Source organism: Pan troglodytes, chromosome 6 (genome assembly GCF_028858775.2).
Source record: "Pan troglodytes isolate AG18354 chromosome 6, NHGRI_mPanTro3-v2.0_pri, whole genome shotgun sequence".
NCBI lineage: Eukaryota > Metazoa > Chordata > Mammalia > Primates > Hominidae > Pan > Pan troglodytes.
In genome coordinates this window covers 147,140,724-147,166,584 of record NC_072404.2, presented here as the reverse complement: position 1 = coordinate 147,166,584, position 25,861 = coordinate 147,140,724, and the positions used below count along the sequence as shown (strand labels likewise).

The 25,861-nt window shown below is 41.7% G+C and overlaps 1 protein-coding gene across 1 annotated transcript in view; it reads left to right on the top strand.

Moving 5' to 3' along the window:
* The first annotated feature begins 1,640 nt into the window (after positions 1–1,640).
* LOC134810633 (NADH dehydrogenase [ubiquinone] 1 beta subcomplex subunit 9-like) overlaps positions 1,641–25,861 on the top strand; it is a 46,935-nt gene continuing 22,714 nt past the window's right edge. Inside the window, 1 exon segment of the mRNA XM_063815951.1 lies at positions 1,641–1,740. Coding sequence (XP_063672021.1) covers positions 1,641–1,740 — 100 coding nt within the window.

Genomic DNA, 25,861 nt, shown 5'->3' with positions numbered 1-25,861 from the left:
AAGTTACATTTTCCTACAGATACAAATGGATTTGTGTAAAGGCATCAGAACAAAGCTGCTCTGCTAAGCCCTCCATGAAGGTGCAAATTGCTAATCTGATTTAAATGTATCACTGGTTTGCTTAGGTCCCATCAAAAGTTTTGGATAGAGGAGTCAAGGAATAATAAAAGTTTCTGATATGAGCTCTACTCATATTTGAGCTTGAAATGAATTCTTAGTTGTTGGTTGTGGGAGCCAATTTCTGTATTTTAAAATGGGGTTGGCAAGCAAGACAAGGACAAGACAGAAAGGAACCAATAAAATCAAGAGCAGGGATTAATTAAGGTCATGGAGATGGCAACAAAGGAAGGAGGGTAATCACGCTTCTTTCAAGAAAGACAAGTTGGGTTTTTTTTTTAATATACATAAGTTTCTGGAAAAATAATTTAATTTTAACACCATCTCCACAAATCAACTGGGCTTATCTGTCTCCCATGGAAAGTAAAGATTGCCCTTTTTCTGGCCGGGGGGGAGTCTCATTTCCCCTCTCCTTATCATTTATTAGAAATCAAAATATTGTTTCAAATAGATGTGTTTAATATTTCAGACTACATAATGTGTCCAGCACAAAAGGGCAGCATCAGTAGGCAGGCTACAGAAGTTAGAGAGGAGATGAAAAGTGACCCTGAACCACACGACCAAAGATTTCTCTCCGATCTATCCTTCCTTGTTCTGGGAGACTTGGCTTGTTGGCCATTGTTCATTCTTGAACTTCCTCCACTCTGAAAATGGGGAAAATAACTTGAAGATTTCCCTCCCCTACCCTATGGTATAGAGGTATTTCAACAACATTGATTGCAACAGTCACTGTCTAAAGCAAATTCCCCTCTCCAAATGATTTTGGTCATAGAGAAACTAAGATGTATTCCCATCAAAAACACCACTCTATATGAGGCTGAAAATTCTGGCAAGAAAAGAAACTTAAGACTTAGGTCATATCTATTAGCACTGTGGTCCAAATTAATAGCTTATTTCTCCTTTGTGGCCTTTTTTATATCTTAGTCATTGGCAGCCACCTTCTCTCAACTCCTCTCATATCTAAAGATCTGGTGACACATCACTTCCTAGACTATCACTACCTCTCGTTTTCTTTATATTTAAAATGCCTGATGGAAGCTGGGTGCAGTGGTACACACCTGTATTCCCAGCACTTTGGGAGGCCAAGGTGGGAGGATCGCTTGAGGCCAGGAGTTTGAGACCAGCCTGGGCAACGTGGCAAAATTCCGTCTCTATAAAAAATGTAAAAACTAGCCAAGCATGGTGGTGCACATCTGTAATCCCAGCTACTTAAGACGCTGAGGTGAGAGTATCACCTGAGCCCGGGGAGGTCGAGGCTGCAGGAGCCGTGATTGCACCACTGTCCTCCAACCTGGGTGACAGAGTGAGACCTTGTATCAAAAATTAATAATAAAAATAAAAATAAAAGGTCCGATGGAGCTAATTCATAGTATTGTGCATCATCCGTGGCTATCTCCATTGAACACCTGATGAACCCCAGTCTCCAAACACCTTACATTCTAGACTCTCAAACAGGTAAAATCCAATCCCTCCACTTTATCAATTTGGCAGGTTTGAAATTCAGTGTGTCAGGTTTACCCGTAATGAGGAACACCTCAACTCACCCGGATGACGGCATCAGTGTGAGGGATAGTGGCGATGCAGCTAACCCAATTACCAAGTGTTCTGGATGTGTGAAGCACCGTGCGAATGCTAAGTCATAATGTTATGCTTTCATCTGAAAGATGTGCATATCACCCAGGAGCATCAGTAAGTCAGTAACATAATTTGCAATAAGTCATCATTAATTAACGCTAAATCACCAGGCCCTTCCTCGGGAAGCAGCATATTAAACTGACATCGGTATGTGAAGAGTTCATTATGGTTAACGCTATGAGAACACAAACTGAAGGACTTAATAGTGGATTAGAAGGTGTTTATGTCCAAACACCTCATGTAGGCCCCCAGCTGCCACACTCCAGCAAAGATATTAGCTCGTTGCTAAGGACGATCATGGGAGACGGAGAAATTTACACGAAGAGGTTCTCCCAGGGTGGAGTAATGAGATATTTGGAAGCGTTGAGAAAACATGAGAGAGCGCATGCTCACCCAGCCCTTCCCCTTATCCTTCCCCTCTTTCACACCATTTCCATGAGATGGAAGCAAGGAGCAAAGAGATATCAGCAGCAATGGGCTCTTGGGGCAGAGGGAGGGATCAGATTCACCTGGAGAATGCGAAGGCATGGGTGTAGGGGAGGGTGGGATTGGATGGTGGGAAAACTCCTCGGGTGATTTCGTTTGCCACCCCACATCCCCCTTCCCCACCCCACCTACTGTTATGGAGTGATTTTTGCCACATTTAATGTTATTGCTTCAAATTGTAATGTGAAATGATCCTAAACAACATAAATTTGTGAGGCACATGGTTGTAAATCAACATTGCCATAGCTAATATAATCGCTAACCTAAGTAGACATTATCATAAAAACAAAATGAAAGGTTGCACAGGGTACAACACTGATTATGCAACACCAGCACTTCCGTGGCTGTTAAACTTATTGCAAGAAAGGGATGAGAATCCCTGAACCACAGGCACGGGAACGCAGTGGCTACAGCCTTGGTGCACCTCCTTCATTCCCCAGAGTGAAGGGACCTAGTGGCAAGCACACTTTAGTACGAATCTCTGTACTCAGTTGTAATAAGTCCTTATTCAAAAAGAGGCCCATAGTCCCAGCTACTTAGGAGGCTGAGGTGGGAGGATCACTTGAGCCCAGGAGTTCAAAGCTGCAGTGAGTTATGATTGCACCACTGCACTCCAGCCTCGGCTACAGAATGAGACTCTATCTCGTAAAAAAAAAAAAAAAAAAAAAAAAAAAAAAAAAAAAAAAAAAAAAAAAAAAAAAACAGAAAGAAAGAAAGAAAGAAAAGAAAAGAAAGAAAATAAATAATAAAAATAAAAAGGAAGAAATTTCTTCTGCTACTAACAAAATATTAGCATAAACACAAAGAAGTGTGAAGTCTTTGAAGAGATATATTGTTTTTCATGCATTCATTCACTCAACAAATATTTACTGAGCATTCTGATAGCATTCAAGATACAAAAAAAGAGAGAGAGACCAAAAGGCCTGTCCTCAAGTCACTCTCCAGCTAGCATGAAAGGGAATACAGTGCACAAATAGGCAATTAGTTATAAAATGGTAGAGGAGTAGAGGGATTCACAAGTTGTGCAGAGCAGACAGGGGAAGGAAAGTGACAGGGATGCCTCTCAGAAAAAATATACATGCGCTAAGGATCATCTGGGAGGCGAGGCTAGGGCCATTCCAAGCAAAGGGAACAGTCTAAGCATAGCCACAATCCTGGAGAAGAAAGCCCTTCCTACTACCAGTCCTATCCCTCCCAGCTAGAACAGACTGGACCATGGTAGACACCAGATCCACACTAAACCAATTGGTTTCCTCTTATAGGATGACCAGACTAAATGAGTCACCTGCCCTGAAACTTAAAACTCAAGTGACAAGCCTGCCATTTAGAGACCACGTATTCAGAGGAGAGCAGAGAAGGGGTCTCTAAAGAGAAGCAGGGGAAGGAAGGAAGCACACAGAGAAGGGCAGATCCAAGAAACCATGTGACCCCAAAGCAGAAGGAGGGAGAATGATGGCTTTCAGGCACAGGTCTAGACCTTCATAAGGCTCAGCTATTTTCATGGGCCATGACTCTCGTGAAATACTCTCAGTTCCTTTGAATAAAGTCCCCTTAATTTAAGACAGCTGGGCCAGGATTCTGGCTGGGGGGCACTGGTGAACAAGAGACACTGAAGGATCCTGGGTGGAAATGGGCTCTTCTGTACCCTGGCATATGGCACTCACTGCAAGAGTGATCTCAGACCCACCTAAGTTAATCATCATCACCAGAAGTGAGAGGACTGCAAACAAACTGATTGGATCAGGGGCAGCGGGGCTGGGTTCACCAGGAGGTCTACACACCTACTTATCAGCTTTTTATAAAGATAAAATCTCTGAAGCACTTGCAGCTTCTCTGGAGAAAGACATGAGATAAATACAAGGTATTGTTAACAAAAGGGTCTTTCTTCTTTATTATAAAGCTATTGGAAAGGAATTGCTTTTCCAGGCCATAAGGGAGCTGCAGCCCAATCTCAACAGGTAACCTTGAAAATCAGACACAATAGCTGTCCCTTTTCTCAATTCTCTTTCTTCCCTTACTCACCATCCTTCCAAAAGCACACTTTTCCATTCACAGTCTTTTTCATGTACTGAGACTACCACCTTGTCCTCTGCATACTGAAGAACCATGGCTGTGGCTGGGCCAGACCCTGCCCTGTCTCATCAGCTCAGCATCCATCATGCTTGGCCTGTGATGCCACTGAATTCTGGGTGGGAGGATGTGTGGCCAGGAAAGGGAGATGTCTTTCATGGCTCATAAGGAAGAGGCTTCCAGGCTAAAGGGTATGTACAGCACCCTGAGGAGTTCTGCTTTTGAAAGATCAAAGAAAAAGTCCCTCCTGATACAGTACATATAATTTCTTCACAATTCTTTCTGTGGCAACAGGATGTTTGTGTCAATAAAACTGTGTTCAAGTATTTCGCATGTGTATGGTCACTGGAATGCAACCCAAAGATCTAAGGAAGGACACAGATGAAGAAAAGGGAAACCTCTGACATGAGGCAGATGAGGGTGCAAAAGAGGACGGCGTTAGATACATTCACTTTGTAAAAATGGAGGCCAAAAACCAGGAGTGGGAATTGAGAAACAAGCATTTTCTTGGTATTCAAGGATGCTTAGGGAAAACCCTGCCCTGGGGACAGAAGCAGCAGGAAACTATGCTCTCTGACTGTGGGCTAATTCCCCAACAAAAGAACTTCCTAATCCATCTGTGGAACCTGCTGTAGGACACAGGACTTTGAGGAGTCTTGGTTTCTGGAGAGCTCCTGAAATGCTTTCCCTATGAAATGGAGTTTGCAGAAGTGGCTGGACCACTGCAATGCTCTCTAGACTTCTGAGCCCTAATAATGTTTTTAGCGAGACTGAGATGTAACAGCATCCCATGCCTAAACTTTCATCCCAGGGATGTTCCAGAAGGCAGAGGCTTCCCCTGTGGTCCACATCAGCTCTCTGGAACACTGGCATAGGGGCTTGGCATCTCACCAGCACATATTTAAGTTCATTGTCATTTGGAGTTTAAACGGACACTAGAACCACCAGGTATAACCCTCTCCACGTCTCAGATATGACACCACAGATTGAAACATTTCACTCTCCTCTGGGATTCTCCAGGATGAAGCCGTTTCTGTTTGCATTTAATACAGCTACGCTGTCACTGTTAGAACCTAACTCCTCCTGTCCAACTGGCCATACAGAAGGCATGGTGGCTGCACTTGAGCTCGCCAACTATGCTAGAAGAGACTGTTACTTTGACCTAAACAAGTTATTCAGAATAGCTTCTTGGGTCACATAACCTCTTACAAGTTGTTTTGAAGGGAACCTGGGCTTCAAAAACAGCGTTATATAGTCCCAGCTACTCGGTGAACCCATGAGGTCAAGGCTGCAGTGTGCCATGATCATGCCACTGCACTCCAGCCTAGGTGACAGAGTGAGATCCTGTTTCAAAAATAATAATAATAAATAATAATAATACAGTATTATCTGGGGAGACCATGTATTTGCTATCTATTGCCATGTAATAAATTACCTCCAAAACTTGGTGGCATAAAAAAACAAACATTTAGTATCTCACATTATCTGTGGGTCAGGAATTTGGGCACAGCTTGGCTGGGTATCTCACCTGAGATGAGCTGCAGTCATCTCAAGGCTCAACTGGGGAACATCTGCCTCCTAAGTTGACTCGTGGTTACAGGCAGAATTGATTTTCCTGCAGATGTTGGACCAAGGCTTCTGTTCCATGCTGGCTGTTGGCCAGAGGCCTCCCCTAGTTCCTTTCACATGGGCCTCTCCACAGGGCAGCTCACAACATGGCATTTGTTCCATCCAAGCAAGCAAGAGAGTAAGAGAGAGCACAGAAGATGGAAGCCATAGTCTTTTGGGAGCCTAACTCAGAAGTGACATCTTATTACTTTTCTCATAGTCTGCTTAGTAGAAGTGAACCACTAGGTCCAGCCCACAATCTGGGAGAGGAGATTACACAAGGACATGAATCCCAGGAGATGCGGATCATTGTGAGGCCATTTTGGAGACTGCCTACCACACACTACATATTATCTTCTCATATTACCTTTACATATTACCTTCTCATTTACATGTCTGTATCATGCGGATTGGCAAGAAGAGAAGGAAAACAGCAACCACGGTGACGAGATTCCTTCTATCCTTGCAGTAGTCAGCCATCACCATTAAGCCTGTGCTGAAAGGTAAGCACACATGGTCATATTTTGGTATAGGACCTCCCTTCACACCATATCTGCTAGGAACTCTGGTCAAAGCCGAGCCAGAGTCCTCTCCCAGGACTGAGTAGATGAGGTACGCAAAGTTAAACTGGATGGTCACCTAGAAGTGAGACCAGAGCCAACACAGTGTCTTGAGCAAAGCCATGCTCAAGCTGAAGTTAGGAGAGCAGAGACCAGGCATAAGCAGAGGTAGCCAATCAGCAAAGAAGAATCTGAAAGAGCAAAGACAGAGAGATACCAGGACCTTTATGATATCTGAGACAAAGACACAGAAACACAGAGAAACTGCCTCAAGGCTTGCCTCTTTTTATTTTTTTCTGTTTATTCAGTCTTGACCACATACCTTCTCCCCTGTATCTGAACTAGCCTACATTGGGTTTTGTTTCTTTACCTTCAATCCTGACTAAGGCAAGTTTTCCCCAGTCTGTTTCTTCTCCTTGAAAATGATTAATATCAGTTCGATTTCACTCCAGAAAATGACCTTTGAGATGTAAAATAATGTGCAGATTCCAAGAAAAGCATATTTTTGTTCAAAGCACAGATGCAATGCAATTCATTTCCATAGGTCTTTATTGAGAGGGAGGTTATTGTTCTCTCTGTGAATCAAGGTGGAAATGTAATTAAAGCAATGAGAATTTGACTTATCCTAAATCAAACTGCATGATAATCATTAAACTAGAGCTTGAGGGCCGATATACTTAGCCTTCTGTATTAGTCCCTTCTCACACTGACAATAAAGACATACCTGAGACTGGGTAATTTATAAAGGAGAGAAGTTTAATTGACTCACAGTTCTGCAGGGCTAGGGTGGCCTCAGGAAACTTACAATCATGGCAACAGAGGAAGCAAACATGTCCTTTTTCACACGGCGGCAGCAAGAGAGAAGTACAAAGCGAAAGGGGGAAAAGCCTCTTATAAAATCATCAGATCTTGTGAGAACTTACCCACTATCATGAGAACAGCATGGAGGTAACCACCCCCATGATTCAATTACCTCCCACTGGGCCCCTCCTATGACATGTAGGGATTGTGGGAACTGCAATTCAAGATGAGATTTGGGTGGGGACACAGCCAAACCTTATTACCTTCTAAACCCACAGTAACTTACAATGTGAAAATATATGTTACAAATTCATACAAATGTGCATACACACATGCACATACCTACATGGCAACAGACACACTTCACAAACTAGGAAAATGAAGTCCCAGCAAAGAGCACCTCTCTTCACTCATATTGATGTATCACAAGACAATATGCACCCCTTGAGTCAACTCCCACATGGATTTGCTTTCAGAGCACATTTTCTAAGTATTCAACAGTCTGTCAATAGAGAAACCAACTCTAGAGTAGTTTACAGGACTCCCCCAGGCAGTTCACGTAAATATTGCAAACTGCAAGTTTATACTGCCAACTCACTGCAGATACCCAGAAGAATAAGATTTTACAAGCTTTCTTTCCACAGGAAGTCAGACTGCAAATACAGAGTGATCATAGCTGGGATAATGCTGCCCCCTTTGATAGATGTAGCCTGAAGAAATGTCTTTTCTTAATATATAAATGATTTTTTAAATTATAAAGGTAATATGTGCTATTATGGGGAATTCTGAAATTTCAAAAAATACAGAGGGGAAAATAAAGTTATGTATAAATACTATCACAAAGAGACAACTGAGGTTTGTGTTTGGTGTATTTCCTTATAGTCTTTTTTCCATATCATATTATATATGTACCTATAAAATATGTATATATGTGTATATATTATATATAAGTATGTATATCCATATACATATATGTATACACACAAATATATATATTTGTGTCTTTTACAAAATTGAAATAATATGTTTTGTTTTGCTTTTTTCACTTATTATTTGCATGGCAGACATGGGGAAAGACTGCTAATGGGTACCCAATATCTCTTTGGTGAGATAAAAATATATTAAAATTAGATTATGTTGCTGATTGCACAACGCTGAAAATACACTAAAAACACTGAACTATACACTTTGAACAGGTGAACTTTATGGTATGTAAATTACATGTCAATAAATTATTTAAAAAAAAACCTTAGTGAGATACTGCCACATTATATGTCAAGAAAAGTTGTTTAAAAAAAACCTTAGTGAGATACTGCCACATGCCTATCAGGATGGCTAATATTAGAATATTACTACATGGCTAATATTACTATATGGCCAATATTAGAATATTAGAATACTACTACATACCTATTAGAATGGCTGGTATTAGAATGGCTGATAGGTGTGTGACCAGTATTAAAAACAAAAACAACTGATTTTCAAAACTTTAATTCCAAATACTAGTTAGGATATAAAGTAACTGGAACACTGATAAAAATATAAAATGGTGCAGCCACTTTGGAAAACAGTTTGGCAGTTTCTTACAAAGTTAAACATGCACTTACCATACTACCTGACAATCCTACTCCTAGGAATTTACCCAAGAGAAATGCATGCATATGTCCACACAAAAACCTATCCCTTGTGCAAATATTCATTGTAGCTTTAGTCACGTTAACCCCAAACTAGTAACAACAAAAATGCCCATCAATAGGAGAATGGACAGACAGAAACTTCCTCAAGCTTTGCCTCTTTTTATTTTTTCCTGTTTATTCAGCCTTTATAACATATCTGTATATCATATATTAAATTAAAATGTGATCTATTTATTCAACAGAATACTATGTAGCATTAAAAAGGAATTACCATTGCAGGCAACAACATAGATGAATCTCAAAACCATTATGTTGAGTAAAAGAAGCTCTGCAGAACAGACAAAATACCAGATTGTTCCATTGATATGAAACTCTAGAAGAGGGAACTCTAATCTCTCACGACAGAAAATGGATCAGTGGTTGCCTGGATCTGAGAATGGGAAAAAGCAATTGAGTACAAAGGAGCATGAGGGAATTTTGTAGAATGATGATAAAATTTTGTGTCATGATTGTGGTGGTGGTTATATGGTTGTGTGCATTTTTCTAAACTCATCAAATTGTATACCTAAAATTCTTAAATTTTATTATATGTAAATTATACCTCAATAAAGTGTATTTCTAAAAATAAAAAACTCACCAAACTATAAATTTATAGGTGCATTTTTGATGTATAAATTGTATCTCAATAAATTTGAGTTTTTAAAATGCACAAAATATATATTACATTGTGTTCATTTTCACAGGTCATTAAATATTTTTCAAAAACACCCTAAATTGAATATTACACAGCTATTCTATTTAATGTTATAGATGTGCCACAACTTGATTAGCCATTGTTGCTGAATACTTAGTGATATTCTTTTTTTTCTTTTGCACTTAAAAAGCATTGTAATCAATATCTGCCTATATAAAACTTTGTCTAAGTTTCAGATTCATGAAAAGGGGACAATTGTGTCAAAGAGCAAAAATATTTTCAAGGCTCTCAATACATGTGGAGCAATATTTTCTCAAAGTTGATTGCTTTTAACTGTGTGGGTAGGAAGAGAAAGAGGCTTGTTGCTGTTTCTCCAGCTCCTCTGCTAGAAGGGAAGCACTTTATGTGGATTCCCATGAAAGAAGCATGGGGCTACAGAGGCTGTGGGTTCTTGTTCTAGCACTATCAGTTGCTTTGTAATTTTGAGTCATTTCCTCCTCTTTAAATACTGTCTTTTTTGGCCTGTCATGGCGGCTCATGCCTGTAATACAAGCACTTTGGGAAGCCAAAGCAGGAGGATCGCTTGAACACAGGAGTTCAAGACCAGCCAGGGCAACATAGTGAGATCCAGTCTCTATAAAAAATAAGTAATAAATAAATACTGTCTTTTTAATCTCCAAAATGAGAATACTAACTTATGGTAACCAAATATTGTTTGACAGGACATAAAAAAGCACTAACCATAAAATAAACAATTGATAATTGAACATAAAAGCTTGTGTTTATTCAAAGACATTATCAAGAAAAACGGCAAACCACAGACTGGAAGAAGTTATTTTATAAAACATATATTGAACTCAGGATTTATATCAAGAACCCCTAAAAATAATTAGGAAAAAGGTGGGCAAAAGAACATGCAATTAAACGTGCACTTCATGCACACACACAAAGATTCATGTGGGTAACATGCAGACGAAAATGTGCTCAATATCATTAGTTATATGGAAATGCAGATTAAAACCACTTGAGGTATCACTATATGTCCAGCAGAATGGCTAACATTTAAAAGATTGACAACGCCAATGTTTAGTGTGGAGACAGAGTAATTAGAACTCTCTTTCATTGTTGACAGGAGTGTGAAATAGTATAATCGCTTTGGAAAACTGGAAGTACCTGCTAAGATTAAACATATATACCCTTGTGAGGTAGAAGATTCACAGGATTTGTTTTCCAAGCATCAATCAGGACCCTCCTGATAAAAAATGGGTTGCAGTAAAGAAACGAAATGAAACCAGCAGATGGCAAGGGAAGTGACCTCTAGTTGCCCTCACTGCTTATTAGCATAAAGAAACTCCCACCAACACCATCACAGTTTACAAATACCATGGCAATGACCCGGAAGTTACCTTATGTAGTTCCAGTAATTTCCCCTGCCCCTTTTCTAAAGAATTCTGAACAATCTGTCCCTTAATTAACATATAATTAAAATAGGTATAAATATACTTAGCCAGCAATCCACAGGGGCTGCTGCTCTGCACTGCTACTGTTGCTGTTCACTGCTGCTGCTGCTCTTCCTCCTAGGGGCTGTCTGCCTATGAGATAGCTCTGCCCTGTGGATGGAACAGCCACTTTGCTGTATGCTGATACTCTGGGCCACTCTGCCCTCCTCTGTCTGTGGAGCAGCCACTCTGCTGTACACTGTTGCCCTGAGAATCTTACTTTCTTTCACTGTCTGCTCACTATTGAATTCTTTCCTGAGTAAAGCCAAGAACCCTCCCAGGCTAAGCCCCAATTTGGGGTTTCATCTGTATCACCTGGACTCAGTAATTTCACTCCTGGATATATGCCCTAGAGTTATAAATTAGTGCACAGGTGCACCAAGGCACATGCAAGAAATTTCATAGCAGTTTTATTTATAATAGCCCAACAGTTGAAAAACCCAAATGTTCATTAACATAATAATAGATACTTGGTGGCATATCTATATAATGGAATGCTACTCAATAAGAAAAAACTAACTTCTGATTTATGCAATAACATGGATCAATTTCTCAGACATTATGTTGAACAAAAGAGCTCAGATTCAAAATAATACAGATTGAATGACAATGTTTATATAAAGTTCAAGAACAAGCATCTATCTGTTCTTGGTGATAGTAGAAGTCAGAATAACAATTACTTCTGGTATGGATGGCAGAGGTATTGACCAAGAAGAGGCACAATGGAACCTTCTAGGGACATGGAATTGTTCTGCATCCTGCTCTTGATGGTTATGACAAAGGTGTGTATACATGTAAAACTTCATTGGTCTGTCTTCTTAAGATGTGTGCACTTTCCTATGTATATGCTATGCCTCAATAAAAATAAATGAAAATTAAATAAAATGAAAATATTGGACTAGATGATAACCAGAGTTTTTCCAACCTTTTACAATCTCTTCACATTCTATCCTCTTTCCCTCTTTTTCTCTGTTTCCCTTTTTCCCAAGCTCTCCCATTCTAAAAGCTTTAGCTAACACAGTGCTTGGAGAGCTCACACATCTGCATGTCTCCAGCCCCAAACCCATCAAAGAACGTCTCATCTGGATTCGCCACCTCCTGCAACTCACTAACACCACAACGTGTCCAAAACAAAACTCATCCTCTTCTACCTCCTCACCCTCACCCAGAGCGGGTACCAATCAGTGTGGCTCCCCAGCTCACAACAATTTCCCCTTTTCCAGGATCAGCCCTAGTATGTGGGTGTGGGCTACCACAAAGCAAGCCTGTACACCATCAGTCTAACTCCAGGCCAGAGGTGACTGAACCAGGAAGAGACACCTCCACCAAGCTGCACTAGACTTCCTGTCCTGTGAATTTAAAGAACACACAATGGGGAAAGGACAGTCTCTTCAATAAATGATGTTGGGAAAACTAGATGTTCACATGCAGAAGAATAAAATTAGACTTTTTATCTTACACCATATTCAAAAATCAACCCAAATCGGACTAACGGCTTAAATATAAGACCTTAAACTGTAAAACTGGTAGAAGAAAACATAAGGGAAAAGCTACACAACACTGATCTGGGCAAGGATTTTTTGGCTATAACCCCAACAAAGGCAAAAATAGACAAATGGGATGGCATCAAACTGAAAAGCTTCTGCACAGCAAAGGAAACAATTAACAAAGTGAAGAGAAAACCCATAGAATGGGAAGAAATGTTTGCAAACTGTACATGTAACAAGGTGTTATCAAAATATAGAAGGAACTCAAACAATTCAATGGCAAGAAAATAAATAACCCAATTAAAAATGAGCAAAGAACCTAAATAGACATTTCTCAAAAGAAGACATACAAATGGCCAATAGATACATGAAAAAATGCTCAGTATCACTAATCATTAGGGAAACACAAAATAAAACCACAATGACTTAACACATTTCACCTGTTAGAATGGCTAGTACCAAAAAGATGAAAGGTAACTGTTAGGGGGGATATGGGAAAATGGCAATTCTTATACATTGTGGGAATGTAAATTAGTTACAGCCATTATGGAAAATGGTTTGGAGGTTCCTCAAAAACACTAAAACTAGAATCACCATACAACCCAGTAATCACACTCCTGGATATATAGTCAAAGGAACCGAAATCAGTATGTTGACGGGAATGTCTGCACTTTCATGCTCACTGCAGCCTTATTCACAGCAGCCAAGATAGGAAACAGCCTAAGTGTCACCACGTGATCACATAAGTGTACTACACGATCTCACTTACATGTGGAATCTAAGAAAGCAGAACTCGTAGAAGTAAAGAGTAAAACAGTGGTTACCAGAAATAGGATGTTGTTCATCAAAGGATATAAAGTTTCAGATGGACAGGAGAAATAGGTTTCATGATTTATCGCACACCAGGGTGACTACAGTCAGTAATTATGTATTATATATGTCAAAATAACTAAGAGCATAAATTTCAAATGCCTCACCATAAGAAAATGATGGGCAAGCAAGGTGTGGATATGTTAATTAGCTTGATTTAATTATGCCACATTACACACATATATCAAAACAGCCCATTCTACCCCATAAATGTATAAGATTATGGTTTGTCCAGCTCACACCTGTAATCCCAGCACTTTGGGAGGCCAAGGCAGGCGGATCACAAGGTCAGGAGTTCGAGACCAGCCTGGCCAACATGGTGAAACCCCATCTCTACTAAAAATACAAAAATTAGTTGGGCGTGGTGTGCACGCATGTAATCCCAGCTACTCAGGAAGCTGAGGCAGGAGAATTGCTTGAACCTAGGAGGCAGAGGTTGGAGTGAGCTGAGATCGTGCCATTGCACTCCAGCCTGGGCAACAGAGCAAGACTCCGTCTCAGAAAAAAAAAAAAGTTGCACTAAAAGCCATTGAAACAGACTCCTGTTTGATCTCTCTCTCCCTGCAGTCTCCTAATTCTCTAATTCATCCTTCACAGTTCTGTGAAAGGGGGCTTCCTAAAGCCCACTTCAGACCAGGCCATTGTACCATTTATGGGCCTTTGCCGGCTCCCCATTGACTACTGGAGTATGAGTGCAGGCTCCTTAGTGTGGCGGTCAAGGCCCTCCACAACGGCCCAACTTCCCTTTCTAGTTTCTGCTCTGATGCTCTCCTTCCTGCTTCTCCCAAGCCCCATGCCCTGCCCCCTCCAATTGCACTAGACAACACACATGCTCCCCACAGACAGGTTCACACCTCTTGGCCTTTGCTAATGTTGTTCCCTTAGCTTAAATGTCACACCCCACCCTTCCTGCCATCACCTCCTCTGTGGCCGTGGAGCCCTCATCCCTTTTTGGAGGCCCAGATAAAATGCCAGTGTGTGCAGGAAGCTTGTTCTCATTAGAATTCATCATCAGAAGTATTTTGTTTATTCTTCTGGTGTGGGTGTGTCGTACCTGACCTTGAGGGACAATGATTTGCACCTGAATATGTTTATCTGGGAACTAAAACTAGATCCTCTTTTCTACTCTATCCCTCCTTTCCACCATCATCCCTACCATAGAATCAGTGCTCAATAGCTGCATGAGGAATTTACATTTTCTAAACCTACCATGAAAAAAAAAAAATGAAAATGGAAAAGGAGGGATGTGGCCAGAGGCCTGCAGGGTGGGGTGAGGGGCAGGGGAAGTGGGAATGGATGGGGTGGAGAAAGTGGGGGGAACGCGGGAAGTGAAGGAGAGGGCACAGCAACCTAAGAGAATGAAAGAACAAGGAGCAGAGGAACAAAATCCTTAGGAAATGGAACTCTCGTCCGTGACAATTTTTTTTTTTTTTTTTGAGACAGAGTCTCCCTTTGTCACCCAGGCTGGAGTGCAGTGGCACAATCTTGGCTCACTGCAACCTCCACCTTTCTGGGTCCAAGCGATTCTTCTGCATCAGCCTCCTGAGTAGCTGAGACTACAGGTGCATGCCACCACACCTGGCTAATTTTTGCATTTTTAGTAGAGACAGGGTTTCACATATTGGCCAGGCTGGTCTCAAACTCCTGACCTCAGGTGATCCGCCCACCTCAGCCTCCCAAAGTGCTGGGATTACAAGCTTGAGCCACCGCGTTCGGCCCCATGATAATTTTTAAATCAAGAGGGATAAATGCTGACCAACTTATCCCTGTCAAGGGTGCTCCTGGGTATGGAGATGAGACAAGGGGCAGATACAAGGCTAAGACCAAGAGCATGGAAGACAGGCAGGAAGCTCCTGTTTCCCTGAGCCTGGCTCAGAAGCAGAGGGCACTTTGGCAGGGAATCTGCTACCTGTCCTGATGGACTGGTTTGCTTCCTACACCCAGGGGCATAGCAACTGGCTCTTTTAAACACCAGAAATGAAGCAAAAAGACAAATCTTTCCATGGTGTTGCCTCCCCTGGCAGAGAAATGATGGAGGTTAAAAGAAGAAGAATGAAAAGGTAAAGACAATCTGAATCTCTACAAAATGCCCACGAGGCCAAAAACTTCCAGGTGATGGAGTGTCAGCAGCCTCAGCACCAATCTCCCTGGGAAGGGGGTTACAAAGTGAGAGTGAGGAGGGGAAGGAATCGAATGGCTTTTTATAGCCCCTAATATCTCTTCTGACAGCAGCCTGCACAGCTTCCCCGTGCCAGGATGCCGGGAAGACGAATGGATTTGTCTTTCCGTTAAATATCATTACCCAGAGCACCGGGGAGAATGAAGAATGGGTTGCAAACTCACACCCGAGGTTCCATCTCTTTTCTCATAATTAACAAAAAGCCTACAGAAACAACTCTCATGTGTTCTTCTCAACCCATCCCCACCACCACCAACACACGTAACCTCAGAAAATAGGTAGCCCACTGAACTTCAGCAATCACCAGTGCCCAGCACATGGCCAGCCCTGAGGTTCAGCCCTATCAGCACGGTCAGGTCCACAGTAGGTCAGTAACCTACTCCAAGATCCATTAAGCCACTTGCAGGAGCCCATCATCTTAAGTGGGAAAACCCAGTAGCGTTTTCCATTAAGAAAAATCGCAAGGGTTTGCTCTTTGCTACAGGTGCAAATGATTCTGCTTGTTCACGGAACTCTCTGTTGCTTTAGTGATCTGAGCCATTCACAAGCATCAAGACAAAGGGAGAAAAGCAAATAAAAGTAGTGGTCCCACCACCTCCAGTTTAAGGATACATTTAACAAGATATGGGCAAGATCTGTATATCGTAAATAACAAATACTGCTGTGAGAAATGTAGAGATGTCTTATGTCAAGTACTAGAACTAATACATGAATTTAGCAAGGTCATAAAATACAAAGTTAATATACAAAAATCAATTGTATTCTATATTAGCAGCAACAATCAGAAAATGACATTTGAAAATAATTCTATTTACAGTAGTACCATAAATACATAAAAACATAAAATACTAGGAATAAATCTAATAAAAGTCATTTCAGACCCCCACACTGAAAACTACAAAACATTGTTGAAATAAATTAAATAAGACCTAAATAAATAGAGATATCCCACATTTGGTTTGGAACACTCAATCGTGTCAAGATATCAATTTTCCCCCAAACTAGTCTACAGCATCAGTGCAATGCCAATTAAAATTCCAGCAGGCTTCTTTTGTGGAAATTGACAAACTGATTCTAAAATTCATATAGCAATTCAAAGAGTCTAAAACAGTCAAAACAATTTAGAAAAACAAGAATAAACTTAGGGAATTTACACTGACCGATGTCAAGGCTACAATAATCAAGGCAGTGTATATTAGTAAGGTTGGACATATAGACCATGGACCAAAAGAGCAAGTCCAGGAACAGACCCATATATATGGTTAATTGATTTTTTACAATGTGACAACATAATTCAGTAGAGAAAGGATAATCTTTTTATAAATGGTCTGGGACAATTGAATACATATACAGAAAAAAAATGAATGTTGACCTATCTCTTACATCATACAAAAACATTGACTTGAAATTGATCATAGACCTAAACATAAAACCTGAACTATAAAAATTTTAGAAGAAAATATAGGATAAAATCTTTGCAACTTGGGATAGGCAAGTATTTCTTAGGATGCAAAAAGTATGAATATCAAAAGAAAAAAATGACAAATTTTAAACTTTGAAAGACATTATTAAGAAAATAAAAAGGCAAGCCACAGACTGGGAGAAACATTTGCTATATGTGTGTGTGTGTGTGTGTGTGTGTGTGTGTATCATATGTATAAATACAAATTTAAATTTAAATATACCCCAGAGGAACTTATTAAGAATCAAGAATCTTATTAATAAGAATAAGACAATTCAAAGCAAAAAAAAGATATGCTACAAAAGAAAATATGTGGATAGGCAATAAACAAATTCAAAGATGCTCGATATCATTAGTCATCAAAGAAATGCAAATTAAAATTAAATAGCACCACACACCCACAAGAATGGCTAAAATTAAAAAGCCTGAAAATATTAACTATTGGCAAGAAAATATCAACTATTGGCAAGGTACAACTGGTACTCCCAGACACTGCCGGTAAGACTATAAAATGGATTAACCACTTTGGAAAATAATTAGGCAATTTCTTATAAAGGTAAACACACACTTTACCATATGACCCATCAGTTTCATTCCTACATGTTTACCCAAGAGAACTGAAGATCTATATTCCCACAAAGTCCACATGAATATTTATATTAATAGCAGCATATTCATAATGGCTAAAAACTGGAAATAACCCAAATGTCAACCACAGGTAACTAGCAAACACATTGTTGTATTTATTCCATACAATGAACACTACTCAGCCACAAGAAGGAGTGTATACTGATCACACAACACCACAAATGATTCTCAAAAACATTTTGCTGCACAAAAGATGTCAAAGTAAGATTACATTTACATGGAATTCTAGTAAAAGAAAAACCCATCTAAGTGATGGAAGGCAGATCAGTGGTTTCCTGGGAGAGGGAGAAGGGAATTGGCTGCAAAGAGGCATGAGGGAATGTTCTGGGGTGATGAAAATGTTATGTCTTGATTGCCCTGGTGATGGTTACACAAGTGTATACATTTGTCAAAACTCATCAGATCATACACTTAAAAGTGTTCATTACATTGTATGCAAAATACACCTCAATGAATTCAATTAAAAAATACTGATGTGTGTTCAGCCCCACAGATACTATTTAATTGGTCTGAGATGTATCCTGGGCATCAGAATTTTTTTAAATTCCCCCAAAGATCTCAATATGTGGCCAAAGTTGAGAACCACTACTCTAGGGGCTAAGCAGCAAATTAAGTGGACTGGTGTCCTGGGACACCAACAAAGGGCTGCTGGCTCTCTTGGTGTGAGCACAAGCCAATACTGGAAGTTACAGACTACCATCTACCACATCACAGTCCACAGTACCTGAGGATCCCTTTGGTTTACTACCAATTTACATGACACTCTCCACAGAACCAGGTCATGCTGTGGCATGGTGGTCATCACACTAGCATGTCTGCACTCCTGACACCAGGATCCAGGACAGAGAGTGCCTTGAAAGACCCCCTGTCTTGTTCAACAAGGCACCCAGGCAAGAATCCCTCCAGCATGCGGCTGGGGACCTGCATGCCAGCGTTGGCACTGGGGCCCAGATATGGTTCTAAATACACAGGATGGCCAGAGGGCCTAGGGGTTAGGAGGGGGCTCCCAAGTTTGGTACACGGTGGCTCTCACCCCTGTAACCTGGTAGCAAACAAAGGATAAGTGCCCACCAGGAGAGACCAGCTGTTAGAGGGTCATATTTGGGTCAACAGTCAGAAATCAAGTGGGAATCTCACAGCTAAAGTCCCGGGATTCACTTTTCCATGCGTCCCTTTGCCATCTCTGAAGTGAATAGAAATGATTGTATTAGGTCTTGAATATTCATTTGTCAATGGTCATCGGCCTCTCCAAGGAGGAAGACCCTGTTCTGCTGGTGCTGATCAAGTAGAGACCTTCTCAGAGCACAGCCATGAAACTCAGTAAAAATCCTTTTTCTCCTTGCTCTTGCCAGCATTATAAGTTACCTACCTGTTGACACCGCCAGAGCTGCTTCTCCACCCACCCTCTCTTGGGAGCCAGTCAAGGTGGCAGTAGGCCATGTGACACAGTTCAGCCCAACGACGCACTCCATACTCTCAAAGTGGGACAACTGCTAACCCGGATGCCTGGGTTAGAAGTGGCTTTCTGACTCCTACTAAATAAAGTCACCAACTTGATGACACTAGATGCTAGCCTCAATAACCAGGTACAGAGTGAGTACAACAACAATACAAAAAGGAATACAGTAGGGTGTCTGCCCTCAAGGAGCTCCTAGTCTGTAAGTGAACTATGAGAAATAGACACATCTCATGATGTCCAATGGATCGAGGTCAGCACTAGGGAGACAGAATACAGACTGTGGGCGGCCCAGGGCAGAGCGTGTACCTCTGTAGTTGGGAGCCTCAATCTCCACAGAGGCTTCCCTGTCTCTTGTAGGATGAGATTCTTGAGCATGGAACCCGCAGTACTCCATGGCCCCAAGTTGGCTGCCCCTCCCCTGCAGACATGCTATCTTAGGCCACCCTAAACCACTCCCAGGCACCTGACCATGATACTCCCTTCCCTCCATGACTTCCTATATGCTCCTCCCTCTCCACAGGACATGAATACCTTTCTTCTCGTCTCTTCTGTGTCACTCTGACATGCAGCATAGAGGGTCCCTCTTTGTGAAGTCTTCCCCAGTCCTCCTCGCACAGATCCAGCAGAATCAGGCTTCCCTTCTCTCTGTCTCATAACCCATGTACCTTCTTATATTAGGGCAAGTGACTTTGGGCCTCTTTACACGTTGCCCCCACTCCCAGCCTGCCACCTCCCTGGTAGTAATAACTGTATTAATTTGCTTGCTTACTTTTCAACAAATGTTTAATGAGGACCTGCTCTGTGTCATGCACTGTTCTAAGGTCTCAAGACATAGGCCAGCAAAGTCCTTATTTCTCTGGAGCTTCTGTTTAGTGGAGGATGGGGAGATAGGAGGCCTCCTAAAATAAATTGAATTTTTAAAAGCATAAAAGCGATAAGTACTCCATAGAATAGTATTTACAAACAAGGTAACCTGATAGAGGGTGACTGTATGGCTACTTTAGAGTGGATGGTTACAGAAGGCCTCTCAGAGCAGGTGACATCTTAACAAAGGTGTGAATGACAGAGTTACCCACCCATTAAGAAAACCTGGGGAAGAGCTTTCCAGGTACAGAGAACAGCTAGAGCAAAGGCCCTGCTATGGACAGAATTGTATCCCCCCAAAATTCATATGTTGAAGTCCAACCCCTAGTGTTACTATATTTGGAGTAAGGAAGTAATTTGGTAATCATGCTTAATTAAGCTTAAATGAGGTCATAGGGCAGAGTCCTAATTTGATAAGGTTACTGTCCCTATATGAGAAGATGCCAAAGAGTTGAGTGCTCTCACTATATTTGGAGTAAGGAAGTAATTCGGTAATCATGCTTAATTAAGCTTAAATGAGGTCACAGGGCAGAGTCCTAATTTGATAAGGTTATTGTCCTTATATGAGAAGATGCCAAAGAGTTGAGTGCTCTCTCTCTCTCTCTTCCTCCTCCCCCCGCCCCAGCACTCCCACTCCACCATGTAAGGGCACAGTGAGAAGGCAGCTGTCTGCAAGCCAGGAAGACAGTCCTCACTAGAAACTAAATTGGCCAGCATGTTGATCTTGGACTTCTCAGCCCTCAGAACTGTGAGAAATAAATGTCTTCTTTAAGCCATGCATTCTCTGGTATTTTGTCAGTGGCCCTAGCTGAGTAGTACAGGCCCTAAAATGAAAGAAACTCAACCAATAGGAGAGTAGCAGAAGATGTTGTCGGAAGACATACAACGGTTAGGTTACTTCACAAGTCACACTCTGGTAAGTGGCAGATCCATTCTTGGTGTGACTGACTGCCCTCCTCCTACTGCAATGGTGGGACCGAGATGTGGCTTAGGGCTCAGGTTAGAGCTGCAGGCTGCCAGGCCTAAGATAAGTCTGAGCTGGACTCGGCTCACTGAAGTTTGGGGGTGATGAGGCCAGAGTAACCCCTGGGAAGCTAAAAAGGCCTTGCTTACCTGAGACTTCCATGAGATCATCAGAGCATCACACCTGGTTAGCCAAGGCCCCCATCACTTGGGTAGTGTCCTCCAGTAGGACAGGGCATCATGAGGAAGGTCTGGACCTGGACTTTCGGGTCAGACAGGACCTGGAAGTCTCAGGCAGCATATGGTGGGCAAAAGGTGGGCAGAGCAGGGCCCCTGGCGGTGGGGGCACTCAGGAACTACCCAAAGATCCACGCAGCCTATCAGACCAGCATCATCAGAGAAATCTCCCAGCGAGGGCCCCATCCCAGTCACATGAATGGGAGTGAACAAGAGCCAGGCAGGACTTCTGTCTGGTGGGCCAGAGTTTCCTTGGACTACTTAAGAACACTGAGACCCAAAGAACAAGCCAGAACCGGGATACGAAGTGAGGATCAGGTTCCCAGGCAAGGCAGAAGCTCATCTGTTAGAAGCGCTCTGTTCTTCCTGGCTCTTAACTATAGACAGCATAGTGTCAGAGCTGGAGATGACGCTGGCTCCAAGTAACCCAGGTGTAGGGAGAAGTGACCTATGGGGGAAAGGGCCTGGCCAGACATACCATCTGAGTTAAACAATGCTACCCTAGTCCCTGTTCTGTCACAGCCCCCTCTGCATCACCGAGGGGCCACTTAGAAACACAAACTCTCAGACCCCACACCCAAGACCTGCTGAATCAAAATCTGCACTCTAACAAAACCCCTGAGTGATTCAATTAAAATCTGAGCAGCACGCCTTTTTGGTTACTAATTACGCCCCTCCAATTAAGTGTTGATACCCGGAACATAGTAGGTGCCCAATTAGAAAACCATTGAATAAATAGGGGATACAAGTAAAACTTTTCCTTTCAGAGAAGTCATTAACCCAATGTCTTCAATGAGCCAAACCTAAGTGGCATGTCAGCCTCTGAGTTTTAAATGTTGTTCACTCTCTGGGTGAATGGTGGCTAGTTTCATTCCCCTCATCTTTTATTACCAGATAGAAATGTGTATATAAGGTGAAATCCAAGTTCTTTTTTAAGCCTTTCATTCCAAGGATCATCATAATCAAGGAGACAGGAAATCTCCAGATAAGAGACAGTAGAAGGATGAATTGATAAAAAGAAATTGCAACATCAAGGCATAGAGCTCCTGCATTTCCTCAGCAAAGAGAGACTGTGGAAACTGTAGCTCCCTCTCCCACTTCCAAGAATGACAGGAGGCAAGCCTGGGCTAGTCCTCCCTGCCCTGAAGGGTTGGTGCTGACCCTGCCATCATCAAACGTATTGCTTGTGGCCCTGAGCAAACTCTCTTCCTAACTCTATTTTCCCCCAAGGATTAGCTGATGCAAGGGTTTTGATAAGCATTGGTTGATTTCAGTCACTTACATTCATTGCTCAATAAATAAAAGGGCAAGGATCAGCCTGAGATGTGGGTAGTGGAGAAAAGTATTCCTTTTACTTATTTAGAGATAAAAGGGCCAAGAAGAAGAGTCATCGGCCACAGGCTCCCAGAAGGAGGCAGGAGGGAGCTGGGAGGAGTGGGCGGGACTTTCAGCTATCAGGGCCCTAATGCCAAACAAGGGCAGCCCAGGGAAGGGTTGAAGATGGTGTCGAGGGTGGGCAGAGCACAGGTCAGGGTCCCCTACGGGTGACGGCTATCGACGAAAAGAGTCAAACTCTGTAAAATATTTGAAGAGATTTATTCTGAACCAAATATGAATGACCATGGCCCATGACATAGCCCTCAGGAGGTCCTGAGAACATGTGCCCAAAGTGGTCCAGGTGAGCTTTGTTTTATACATTTTAGAGAGGCATGAGACATCAATCAAATACACTTTAAGAAATGCATCGGTTTGGTCCAGAAAGGTGGGACAACTTAAAGCAGGGACTTCCAGGCTACAGGTGAGTTTAAACATTTTCTGGTTGACAATTGGTTGAGTTTGTCTAAAGACCTGGGATTGATAGAAAGGGAATGTTCTGGTTAAGCTAAAAGATTGTGGAGACCAAAGTTCTTTCGAAGTCTTATAGTGGCTGCCCTTAGAGACAATAGATGACAAATATTTCCTATTCAGATCTTAGCTAATCTCTTCAGGATTGGGAGGGTCTGGAAAAAAAAAAAAAAAGAGATCTAGCTATGGTAATAGAGATTCTTTACAGATGCACATTTTCCCCTACAAAGGACAGCTTTGCAGGGCCATTTTTAAACACGGCAAAGAAACATGTTTCCACAAAATATTTTTATTTGTCTCGTAACGTTATGCCAGAGTCAGGTTGGAAAGTCATGATATATAGGGTGAAATAAAACCCATCTGATGAGAATTTATGATTTGTAGGGCACTACTCCCCAGACCCCTTAGATAGGAATTAGAGCAAGATAGAAAAAAATCCGAGTTTAGTCCTCATGGCAGAATGGAACAAGCCATTTGCTCACTTGCTCTTTCCCATCTGTTCAGAGTGGAGTTGTGGGATAATGGCATCAGGGATCAGATAACCTGAGCACAAACCGCACCTTTGCCATCTGAAAGCTGTGTGAACTTAGGAAAGTCACTTAACCTCTCTGTTGTCTGGTCACCTCATCTGTGAAATGGAGATAAAGTAATGTTACCTGATAGGATTATCATAAGGATAAATAAGTCAGTACATGCAAAGCACTTAGGTTACTGCCCGTCATAAAGGAAGCATTCAATAACCATTAGCTCTTATCTGTGACATGCTGATAAAGGTATTTTCCCACATACCTAGCAGAGTAGTTTTTAAAATATTTTTAAATAATAATAATAAGGCCATCATGTATTTTGTTTTCTAAAATATTGTCATATTATGATCTCATTTTCACTTTCCAGCAAATATATGATTTTGAAACTTTAGATGCAAAAGTACTTTGGAATTATAGGAGACTTGGTGAGTCACTTTTTTTTTCTTGAGACAGGATCTTACTCTGTCACTCAGGCTGGAGTGCAGTCATGTAATCATAGCTCACTATAACCTCCAGCTCCTGGGCTCAAGTGATCCTTCCACCTCAGTCTCCCCAGTAGCTGGGACTATAGGCATGCACCACCATACTCACCTAATTTTTGTTTTTATTTTTAGTAGATATAGGGTCTCTCCATGTTGCCCAGACTGATCTCGAACTCCTGGCCTTGTTGAGCCACTTCTAAGGAAAATTGGCTCAGATCTGCTTGCGGCAGCCTTAGTCAATGAGTTTCATACCACCTGACTCTCCCTCTCCTGCCACTGATAATTAGATCCGGGTGGGCACCTGATCCAATGACAGCCAATCCCTGGGCTGCACAGTAGTCTATATGGTAGCCTGGAGAAAAAAATCTGTTCAACAGTCATGCTAGGTTTATCAAAATCTCAAGTCTTAGAAATTTGAATTAAAACTTAAAGGCTCTGAGAACATAAATCAGCACAATTACTTTGGGAGCAATATAGCAGTGTCTATTCAAATTTTCAAATGTACATAATCTCTGACTCAACAATATTATTCTTGATATGTACCCTAAAGAAATATGTATCACAAAAAGACACATCCAAGGATGTTTTGCATCATTGCTTATTGACAAAGCTTTGGAATTTGAAAACAACCTAAATATCCACAGGAAATGACCAAATAAAATGTGATGTATCATTCAATAGAATGCAGAAGGATCACCTGAACCCAGGAGTTCAAGACCAGCCTGGGCAACATAGTGAGACCCTGTCTCTATAAAAAATAAATAATAAATAAACAAATAAATACTGTCTTTTAAATTTCCAAAATGAGAATAGTTATACCATACCATAAGTTATGGTAGCCAAATATTTTTTGACAGGACATAAAAAGCACTAACCATAAAATAAACAATTGATAATTGGACATAAAAGCTCATGTTTACTCAAAGACTTTTGTTTGTTTGTTTGTTTGTTTTTGAGACAGAGTTTTGCTCTTGTTGACCAGGCTGGAGTGCAATGGCGCGATCTCAGCTCACTGCAACCCCCATCTCCCGGGTTCATGCAATTCTCCTGCCTCAGCCTCCTGAGTAGCTGGGATTACAGGTGCCTGCCACCAGCCCTGGCTAATTTTTGTATTTTTAGTAGAGATGGGGTTTCACCATACTGGCCAGGCTGGTCTCAAACTCCTGACCTCAGGTAATCCACCCGCCTTAGCCTCCCAAAGTGCTGGGATTATAGGCGTGAGCCACCATGCCCAGCCTACTCAAAGACATTATTAAGAGAAAAGGTAAACCACTGACTGGAAGAACTTATTTTATAAAACATATATCGAACTAAGGATTTTTGTTTCTTTGTTTTTGAGAAAGAGTTTCGCTCTTGTTGCCCAGGCTGGAGTGCAGTGGCACAGTCTTGGCTCACTACAACCTCTGCCTCCAGGGTTCAAGTGATTCTCCTGCCTCAGCCTCCCGAGTAGCTGAGACTACAGGCACATGCCACCACGCCTGGCTAAATCTTGTATTTTTAGTAGAGACAGGGTTTTGCCATGTTGGCCAGGCTGGTTTCAAATTCCTGACCTCAGGTAATCCACCCACCTCGGCCTCCCAAAGTGCTGGGATTACAGGCGTGCCCAGCTTGAAGTAAGGATTTATATCAAGAATTCCTAAAAATAATTAGGAAAAAGGTGGGCAAAAGAACATGCAATTGAGCATGGACTTCACACACACACACAAAGGTTCATGTGGGTAACATGCAGAT